This window comes from Chinchilla lanigera, unplaced genomic scaffold (assembly GCF_000276665.1).
Source record: "Chinchilla lanigera isolate Chin_1 unplaced genomic scaffold, ChiLan1.0 scaffold00074, whole genome shotgun sequence".
Lineage (NCBI taxonomy): Eukaryota > Metazoa > Chordata > Mammalia > Rodentia > Chinchillidae > Chinchilla > Chinchilla lanigera.
The window spans coordinates 4370910-4382454 of record NW_004955475.1 but is presented as its reverse complement, the minus strand read 5'-3'; the positions used below and the strand labels follow the sequence as shown (position 1 = coordinate 4382454).

Here is an 11545-nt window from a genome sequence, read left to right as displayed (position 1 = left end):
GATTCTGTGGTCTCTAGTGTATGGAGAGATTTCCTGCACTCTTGTATATGATTCTTTGGGTGACTATTATAAATAATCTTATAAAATATGTGTCCTGAATTATATTGTTCCCCTTGCAATATCATACAAACAATAACAATTAGTCTTTAGATATTGATATAATACCCTGCTATTACTGATTAATTCTATTATTAATAGTGGTACAATTCTTGCACTTAGTAGACACTTATTGTGTCCCAATATTTGTTTTCTCTTTGTATATATAAGAATAAATCTCTTTTCTATAGATGATGGTGATATAATGGTTGCTTTCCTGGTTCTTAAGATATGTCAATATCCAGTTTGCCTTTGACTCTATTACTGTTGCTGATTTTGCTTATTGGCAGGGCTGCTGATTTTGATGTTAATACCAATGTCTGCTTTGTATTTGTTTCAGCAATAATACTCTGATTCATTTCAGGAAAACTTTGTGGTGGGCAAAATACTCTGTAATCTCCACTCCCAAATTAGTGCAGGTGGTTGGACCTTGACACAGACACAAAGGCCAATAGATAGCCACACCTGAAGTGTACCACTGAAAAGCAGACACTGACTTAGGATAGTTCTATAATATTAGCATAGATAGTTAACATAGTTGATCTACTGTCTTCTATTTCTTTGCTGAAAGAAACAGTTAATGAGCCCTTGATTGATCAATATTGCATGTCTCTATCTGTTTTCCTGAGAAACCACTTTGAAGATATCAATCAATATGTAATACAACAAGCATTGTTAATTTCCTACCACTTTGTTTGTAACTCTGTATTGTTTGTATTTTTCTTTTGCTATTTTGTAAATGGTTGTCTGTCTGTTAATGTACTCATCCTTTTATTTTTAAAATTAAAAAAATTAACATAATCTTTCTACCATAATTGACCCACAAATCTCAGGGTGCATGCACACACACACATACACACACACACACACACCAAAACATGAGAAGAAATGGTGGCAAAATGTCTTAAATAATTTCCAACTGCCCCAAAGCTGAGCTATGATACATCAATAGGGAATAAATCAAAATGCACATGATAAAATTATATAAAATAACAAAAGACAAAACAAAAAAGATAAGATGCATTGTGAGCCTCAAACATAATATATTTAAACAGATAATGGACATAAAACAATCACTGAGCTCACAGAAGACTCCAATAAAAAGGTTAGCTGAGCTTACCAAAATGATACAAAGCATGAATGACCAATTTAGTAAAGAATCAGACTTCAGGAAAGAGTACAAAAGAGAAATTGGAAAGATAAAAAATTTCTATTGAAACTATGGGCCGCAGAAATGACCAGTGTGAGGACTGAGTGTTAGAACTGGAAGGTAGTGCTGACACAAGTGACTATATGCCCAGAGATATGTTACAGAAAAGAAGACATGGAAAATGGATCCAACAGATGATGCATGAGTTGAAGAAGATGAGTCTAGGGTTAATTGTAATTAGTGAAATATCAGAATACAATATAAATGGCATAAAAAACTGTTTTAGAGGAATAATGGCAAAAAATCTTTCAAAATATGGGAAAAGAATTTATCACACAGATATGTGAGGCATATAATATTCCAAATAGCCAAGATGAGAAACAATTTCTCCAGGACACATAGTCTAAATTCCAGAAATCCAACTGTAATGATTTATAAATGGTGTCTACTTGAGAGGTGTAGAATCTTAACTAAGTGATTCAGCAGTTCTACATTCTATGATGTAGAGGACATGCCACAGGATGGCTTTTTACACCTAGGATGTTGTAATGGTTGATTAATTGTGTCAACTTGAGAAGTTTAAAGGTTTAACTAAATGGTTCATCATGGTACCAGGGTTCTCACTTTGTAAACATCCTCACCCTGTGCAAGAGGATGGCACAGAGATGGTGCAAGTGCTATACCTGCTTTAGGGTGAGTAACCTGCTTACAATATAAGGGAGGAAAAGGTTTTCTCTCCTACTTTTGCTGCTGTTGCTTATGCTGTCTTCTACCACTATGAACTGTTGCCTCTCTCCCATGCCACCCTGCTTTGGAGCCAGCTGATTATGAACTCAAATCTCGGCAAACTGTGAGCTAAATAAATCTTTTTTTCTTTAATTTTTGGTGTTAGATATTTTTGTCTCAGTAACAAATGAAAAGTAACTAACACACGAACAAAAAGGCAATCTTCAAACTTGTTAGGGAACAGCAACAAATCACTTATCAAGGCAAAAGCCATTAGAATTACAATAAATTTACCAACACAAACTTTAAAGATCAGGAGAGTTTGGAGTGAAGTGCTCCAAGTCCTTAAAGGAAACAGTTTTCAACTCAGACTAATATATCATGCAAAACTATCTTTCAAAATTGATGGAAAAATAAGGTCTTCCAATGACAAAAAGTGTGAAGAGGTGCTGGCCGAAACAGTGACTGAACCTGGGTGTGCTGAGAAAGGAACTTTGGAGAACATTCCCCACCGTCCTAGAATGCATGTTAGAGTTTAAAGCAAAATATCCTATACAGCAGGCAGCAGACTTAAGAGCAGGTTTCTGTGAAAGGTGTATGATTTGGCCAATGTGTTCCCTCTGCCCCAATAAGATTGTTTAAACTAGGTCAACACATGTCACATAACAAACCATCTTTTTCTGGCCCTATTTCTCTGACCAAAACTAGTATAAAAGATGTTGCAAAATTATTTTCTTCCACATCTTTGTTCTCATTTTCTTAAGCTGGAAATAAATAATCACAGAGGTCTCAGCTCTGGGCTGCTTCCCTGAGGCTCTCTTATGCCCAGTTGGCAATCCCACTGAATTTTTCATGCTTGAACTAAATCTTCTCTAAGTAGTCTTTCACTCTGTTCATAGCCATGTTCACACACATTGTTACTAAAGAGTAATTTAAGAAATTAATGGCCACAAGGCTGTGGAGAAATAGGAACCCTTCTCCACTGCTGGTGGTAATGCAGACTGGTGCAACCACTGTGGAAATCAGTTTGGAGACTCCTCAGCAAACTAGGACTAGTGGTCCAATTCGACCCAGCTATTCCCCTTCTGGGTATTTTCCCAGAAGATCTGAAAACATCATATCACAGTGATATATGTGCACCCTTGTTCATAGCAGCACAATTTGTAATTGCTAAATTGTAGAAGCAACCCAAATGTCCATCCACCAGGGATTGGATAAGAAAATTGTGGTACTTTTATATAATAGAATATTACTCAGCTATAAAGAAAGGTAAACTGGAGGCTTTTATAGGTAAATGGTAACAACTAGAGACCATTCTCATAAGTGAAATAAATCAGACCTGCATGTGTAAGAATCGTATTGCCTCACTAGTGTAAGACCTCAAAGAATGAATAAAAACTTGGAGGTATGATAGACATTGTGAAATGAAAGGAAAATGCTCAAAAAGGTAAAAGAGAAGGGAAAGTAAGGGAAATTATGTAAGTATGTATATACAGGATAGCTAACATGGTTGTATTACTGTCTTCTATTGTTCTACAGAAAGGAACAGTTAATTGTTACCTGTTTGATAAATCTTGCATCTCTCTGTTTTCTTGAGAAGCCAATTTGAAGATATCAATACGTAATACAACAACCATTGTTGATTTCCTACAACTTTGTCTGTAACTCTGTTTTGTTTGTATTGTTCTTATGCTATTTTCTAAATGGATGTCCGTTTGTTAATATATTTTCCTTCTTTTATTTGTTAGGATTTTAAAAAAGGAAAAAAAAAGAAATTAATGGCCACAAAATCAACATTCCAGAAAATTTTCATGGATATTCTAAAAAAACACAATGAAACCAACAATGTCAAAAAGTCTAATGGGATGGATACATCAGTCAAGGTGAGCAGTTAAGCATAAGGGAAAATAAATTGACCATAGGAAAATAATGCATTCACAGGCATAAATCAATATATTTTAGTAGTAACTTTCAATGAGAATGGTCTCAATTCCCCATTCAAAATACACAAATTGGTAGGCTGGATCACAAGCAAAATCCAACAGTATATTGCATAAGGAAGTACATTTAGCCCAATAAGAAATTCATAGACTAAAAATCAAAGGATGGAAAACAATATTCCATGCAATGTGAACCTTGAAAAAGATCAGCTGTCCTGTTTTATGACAAAATGGTCTTCAAGCCAAAACTAATCAGCAAAGATAAAGAAGGACATTATATATTTCTTAAGGGAATAATGCAACAAGAACAGTAACAATTATAAATATGTATGCATAAAACCTCATAAAAGAAATATTATGGGACATAAAAGTTTAGATAAAACTCAGCAAAATTAAAGTGGGTAAACTCAGTAACCACCTATCACAAGAAAATCAACTAGACAGAAAATCTACAAATATCACAGTTGAAAGAAGCACACATTTGAACAGATGCAATTCATAGATATATACAGAGTGTTACCCTCAGAATAACAGAATATACAAATTCTTCTCAGAAGCACATGAAACTTTCTCCAAAATAGACCATATTTCAGCCATAAATCTGGCTTAAGCAAATACAAAAAGACTGGAAGTTTACCGTGCATATCATCAGATCATAGCTCAATGAATATAGAAATCAGAGGGAAAAGAAACCATAAGAATTATGCAAAAACAGAAATAAAACAATACAGTCTTAAATAATCAAGGAATCACAGAAAAATTCAAAGAAGAAAGTATACAGTTCCTAGAATCAATGATAATACCAGTTCCACACACCAACGCTTATGGGACATAATGACAAAAGTCCTAAGAGGGAAATTAATACTTCTGAGTGTCCAAATCAGAAAAACAGATCAATCACAAATAAATCACCTAGTGTGCACCCTGCGCCAAGTGAGCGAGTGCTACAAGAGTTGCTGGTTCTATGGTTCACGTCCGTGCTTTACTCCCACCATCACAGTTCCCAGCTGAAACTCGTGGAGAGAGCCAGGTATTTTCCATCTACTTCCTGGGGGCAGAGCAGGCAACCCAGGACCCCGCCGCCATTACGGACTGAGTCTCTGCCCTTTGTGCACCCACGGCAGACAGGAGGTCCTCACTCAGAAGCCCCAGGGACTGCTCTAGCTGGGGGGCACGTGTGGCCCCTCCCTGTGCACGCCCTGTGCTGAATGAGCTAGTGCTCCAAGTGCTGCTGGTCTCACGGTTCAAGTCTGTGCTTTACTCCCACTGCGAAGGTTCCCAGCTGAAACTCGTGGAGAGAGCCAGACAGGAGGTCCTCACTCAGAAGCTCCGTGGACTGCTCTCACTGGGGTACACATGTGTCCCCTCCCTGCATGTGCCCTGTGCCAAGTGAGCAAGTGCTCCAAGAGTTGCTGGGCCAGCTGTCCAAGTCTGTGCTTTACTTGCACCCAGACCCCCTAGGGGATCGCAGGCATGGGAGTCTGTGATTGCTGGCCATCCGGCCTGCGTCTGGTTCCTGTGTGTGTCCTGAACTGACTGGAGACACAGAATCAGGTGGTTCACAAAATGTTGAACCTGAAGTTTGAGTCTGGGCTTTGCCTGTAACCTGAACTGCCTGTGAACATAGGTCCACTGGGCTGGTATTGTCACACCAGTGCAACCCGAGTCTGGGCCGTGCAAGTGCCCTGAACTGCAAGGGGATGCTGGATCAGATGGTCTGCCATCAGCTGACACCAAGGCCAGCGTCTGCAACCTGGGATAACTAGAAAAAAATCAACAACTGTGGGAAAACTCAATACTAAGTAGTGCTTCTCAGAGGTCACTGAGGGGCAAACCTGACCAACAGGAAAACTAGGGACATTAGTGGCCTTTGCTGTGCAGCTACTGAAGACAGAAACTGAGCTTTCTGTATCTGGTAGCAAACATGACAAAAATAAGGACTAAAACACAGTCCCAGAGCTCCACCCCACTCAGAACAAGTCCAGGAGACATCGATACAGGAGAACTTGGTAAACACATGCCTGAAATAGCTGAAATGATTGCAATGGAAGTAAACAAACAACTCCATTAGGCCATAGAAGAGATGAGATCAGAAATAATCTCTCAGGCAAAAAAACGAAATGACAATAATAATGAAGGAAATGCTCAAAACGTCTGAAGAAGAAACATGTAAGAAAATAGAAGAACAAAGGCAATAAACAGAAGTGTTAAATGAAAAATATAGAAAGAACTTAGAACACATGAACCAGATTCAAAGAAACTTCTAGGAAAACAAAGCTTTCACTGAAGGCTGGCAAAACCACTTGAATGAAGCTGAAGATAGAACTTCAGACTTTGAAAACAGCATGACAGCTAGTGACCCTGAAAGAAAGGATCTTGCAGAATCAACAAGGATCCAGGAAAAGTCAATTCAACAGCTGCAAGATGAGGCAAAGAGGAATAATGTACGACTTATAGGAGTCAATGTAACAGCAGGAGGCAACACAACTGACATAAAAAGAATATTTGCAGAAATAATAGCACAAAATTTCCCAAGTATGGAAACAGAACCTTATATATAGGTAAATGACACTTATAGAACTTCAACGAACCACAACCAAAAATAAAACTATACCAGACATATAATAGTCAAGTTCCCAGATCTCCAGCAAAAGAACAGAATATAAAAAGCTGCTAGAGAAAAGAAACAGATTACCTATAAAGGAAAGCCCATCAGAATCATGGCAGACTTCTCAGCACAAAAAATCCAATCGAGAAGACCTTGGAGTGAAGTATTACAAGTCCTAAGACAGAACAGCTTCCAACCAAGACTGATGTACCCTGCCAAACTATCCCTCAAATTCAACAGAGAAATGAAATATTTTCATGACAAAGAACAATTGAAGAACTTCATGAGTGCTGAGCCAGCATTACAAAGAGTACTAAAAGATATTCTAGACAGATAAAAATCTGACCGCCATTTCAAAAACAACAGTAGAAATGAAACGTCAAGAAGAGCAAGCAAGTAAACAAGTAGAAAAAGTAGGACATCAATGCAAATAAATAACATGACAATGATAAATCAACACATATCAGTTATAACCATAAATGAACATGGCCTCAATTCTCCAGTCAAAAGAAACAGACTGGCAGGGTGGATTAAAAACCAAAATCCAATGATATGCTATATACAGGAAACACATTTTACTCAAAAGGAAATCTACAGACTTAAAGTCAAAAGATTGAAAACAATCCTCCATGCAACAGGAAAAAAAGACATCAAGCGAATAATCTCAATAGTACTGCTGAAGTTGATAACCAGTTATTTTACTACATAACACAACTGGAGAGAGACTGATAGGATGTGATAGAAGGAAAATCAAAATAATTGGCTAATAAGTGTTTGTGCAGAAGGACATTATCTGGGCTTCAGTTTATCCATCATGAAAATGAAGAACAAGTTCAACATAGTTTCATATTATCAAAAGATTCTAAGTCCAGTCTCTGCAGTGGAGTATCTGTGTGGTCTTAGTAAACTTCCTAGGCCTTTCTGAGCCTGTTTCCTCATCTATCAAATGTAAACTCTAAAGTCTTCTAAATTGAGGATTCTATGAACTGGTGACATTTTCAATTTTAAAAATTGTGGATTTGTTCTAAAACTTGTTAAGAGATGGAAATCCTCAAGGGTATATTTCTGGATCTTCTGTATTTGTTTTTAATTATAACCATCTTCTCCTTTCAGGTTTAAGACAATGAAAGACAGCTGGCAATTTAAACCAGCAGATATTCATCATTTATTTCAGGTGGTGTTTCTATTATAAAGCCAATTCTTATACTTCAGTAGAGACCATGAGGAGCCTATTCAACTATCAAGGCACCTTAAATAAAAACCTCAAAATGTATGGGCTCCACAGTGTTACCATACATGGAGGGTGTTCTGGCAATACCAGACCTGCATTTTCTCATAGCAATAATTAACTAGAATGAAATAGTAGCTGTTCCATTTTGATACGGCAAATGAGAACTGTGTAACCACACATGGAAGGTCATCTGTTCACACCATGACAAAGCAAGCTGAAGAAGGAGAATGAAGAGGAGTGGTAGGAGTGGTAAGACCCAATATTGTAGTCTTATAACTTAGAATCCTTAAATCCTTACACGATTTTAGTGTGGCCAAAAGCTCTATATATCCATCTTTATAGTATTTTGCTGACCCAGAAACAAAAAATAAATCTTCCACAGGTAATACAACTAATATTTGCTGCACATTGTCAAACACTATTTGATTCTTCATCCAAAACATCTCTTTAAATTTTCATAATAAAGCCCTAATTATTAATAAGAAAATGAGACAATAAGTCATTTGTTAAAGGTCATGTAGCTATTGAGTGGCAGTCACAGTTTGAATCTAGGTCTGTCTGAATCTAAGACATGTTTTTTATCTTTATGGATTATTGATATTTCTGCTTATTTTAAGTTATCAATAATTTAATACTTTAAAATGTTTAATGATTGTAATTTACAATGGAGATTCAGATTTTTGTGTGGGAAATGAGTTCAAATACATCCGTGTCATTTTAAATATATTATGGAATGAACTTCAATTTTAATGCCTAGACAGAGAAAGATTAATGTGTCTAAAAACAGTTGGAGAAAGAGTAACAAAGGTCTAGTTGTAAAAAGAGAGAAATATCCATGGAAATAAGTACAAATGTTAAAGAAGAAGCAGTTATCACTGTTCTCTGTGTTGATAAGAAAATAAAATGATGGAGAAGTGATGTCATCTAGACTGCATTGTAAAAGGACCTGAGAACTTGAGCTAATTGCTAACACAACTAATAGCTGTGACACAGAATTGGGTTATAAAAAGGCTACTTTTCTCTTTCTTTTTCTAGGTCTTGAAAATAATGAGAATACTTCTCATGGGTATTCTATATTGTCAATCTCAAAAAATATTTATGTTTTATATATTATAAGCATGTTAGCTTAAGTTAGGGGTACAAATTCAATAGCCTACGAGAACCAGGCAGATAGCATTAGAAGTGGGCTGAAAATAGAACTGTGGACAGCAGGAGTAAGTTTGTCTCATCAAAATAGAGCAACTTCTATATAATTAACTCTAGCTGATTACTATGCTGCCAGAAGAAAATTCAGGTCTAGTATTGCCAGAGTTCTCGATGTTTCAGAATACTTTTGTACAGTGGCTATTCTACTTTTAGAAAAAAATCTTAAATTAACTGACTTTTTATGTGAATTCCTTGTGGGTTTTTTTGGTGGTGCTGGGGATTGAACCCAGGGCCTTGTGATAGCAAGGCAAGCACTATACCACTAAGCCACATCCCCAGCTCTGAATTCCTTATTTAAATGTTGGCAGCTAAATTCACAGTTTAAAAATCTAATCAAACTGTATTTGTTGGGTCAAGATTTGTCTATAAAATGCTGATTTGTTATATTTAGTACAAGTAGAAAAGACTATAGATAATAACTACTTATTGGCAACAATTGATTCTTTAAAAACAACTTTGCACAACCATTGTTTTTACATTCCCAATGATTCCTCTGAAAAATAGGCATTATTATCTTCATTTTATAGGAGAGGAATCTGAAGTTCCAAGATATCCCTTTTTAAACCCTTTATGTTTTAAAAGTTCATTGCTAGTAGTTCCTCCTCTTACTTGACTGTTGTCCCAAATTCAAGATGGTGGGTGTCTTCTTTTATAGTGACTCTTTTCTCCCTATTTCACATTTTCTCAAACTAAATTTACCTTAGGTCTTCCCAATACTTCTGACAGTTTCCAAGAAAACTTCCAAACTGGCAAGGAAAAACATGATCATGGATCTCCATCAAGAAGTCTTCATTAAACTCAAAGGCACAGGGAAAGTATTCCATTAGTAGCCAAATACAATCTAGGAATGGAATGAAGATAGGGGAGACATTTTTAGAGTCCCCATCTAGGTGCCCACAGTTGACTGATGCAAATAATGGTAAAGAAAGATATTGGTTAGCAGAGCATAAAGATTTACGTTGTTTGGAAGAGACTCTAAGAAGGTCACCCTTTGTCTTGCTGACATTGTCCAAATACCTCAGGTCAAAATGCCAGCCAGAGTCTTAGAGCTAGTTATTCCCAGAAGGCCTGATATCCTTCACTGTCATCTAGATTATTAGCCCTTTGGTAATCTTGTTTATTTTCTCATACCCTCTTTCCAACAGAACTTTCTGCAGTGATGGAAATATTCTATAGTTGTGCTATCAATATGGCAGTTGCTAATGGTTAAGCACTTGAAATGTGTATACTGTGATTGAGGAACTGAGATTTTCATTATATTTCATTTTCATTAATTTAGTTATATTTCATTCAATGTGAGAAAGAATGACATCTAAAGTTTTTTATTGCCATTGCTTGTCACAAAACATATATTTAAGAAACATTTATTAAATGTATGAACAAAAACTTCATCGCAGAACTAACTGTTTCCTCCACTATAACACCCATTTTACCAATCCTACCAGCCTCAAGACATCTTATTCCACTGGAAAACTGCCTGGCATCCTTGGCTTCCATGTTGAATGTACTCTACCTTCTGGTATAAGTAACCTGGCTCAATAAGGACACCACCTCTCCTTGGGGCCCAAATTCAATGGATAAAGCTCATAATTCCACTTTCTGCACACCATAATCCTAAGACAGGACAGAGGTGCAATGGGCTTTCTTCTTGTTCATACTTTTGCTTCTTTAGTTTCCAAACTTCTGTTCCATTCACATACTTAAAAACACTTCTGGTATGGGTCATACTGATAAGTTTATTTATCTTGCTCTTCAGTGCTGTCTTCAACCAATCTCTGAGTCATTTCCCCACATTACCTAACAGAGTTTCTTTCTTTTTGTCTTTTTAAGACAGGATCTCACTCTGCAGTTCAGGCTGGGCTTGAGCTCAGTTTGTAGCCCGGGCTGGTCTCAAACTCACAACTGTCCTCCTGCCTCAGCTTCCTGAGTGCTGGGATTACAGACATGCACTATTACATCCGGCTACCTAAGAAATTTTTAACTCCTAAGTGTTTCTCTTTGGTACTGATGCAGATGATCTACAATGGCTAAACTAATGGCTCCTTAACTAACTCAAGTCTGATTATCATTCTATGCTATCATCACTGACTTTACTTTCTTTAAAAGAAGGAAAAAAGAAACATTATCTGATTCAGACAATTTCCATATCTGCCATCTTACTGGCCCAGTGTTTTCTGATACAGCAATATGGACCAAAATGACTAGTGAGTGGCAGTCAAATAAAATTAAACAAAGGCACATCTATGGGTGAAAATGAGTCCTGAATTTTAAATTCATTCAGTATAAACACACATTTTATTTGTTTGGGGGAATAGCTTACTGTGCAACCTAGAACATGGTAAATATTTATTGATATGATACCATAGGTAAAGGGTAGTGTGAAGTTGTTTTGTTTATGGCAATAGATAATTCAAGCTTTTGTGCTTATCCTTAATTAATACCACAGAAATTAATACCTTTTTTCTTTAAAATCTAAAGAAAACATGCCTTAAATTCATCTGGAACCAGAAGAGACCCAGAATAGCAAAAGCAATCCTGGGCAACAAAGACAAGTCAGGTGGAATCACAATCCCTGACCTGAAATTATA

The 11545-nt window shown here is 36.6% G+C and overlaps 1 protein-coding gene across 1 annotated transcript in view; it reads right to left on the bottom strand.

The window, feature by feature from the left end:
- Nucleotides 1-11545, bottom strand: part of Mtmr8 (myotubularin related protein 8) — a 33086-nt gene that overhangs the window by 8895 nt on the left and 12646 nt on the right. The window contains 1 exon segment of the mRNA XM_013502805.1: nucleotides 9656-9859. Coding sequence (XP_013358259.1) covers nucleotides 9656-9859 — 204 coding nt within the window.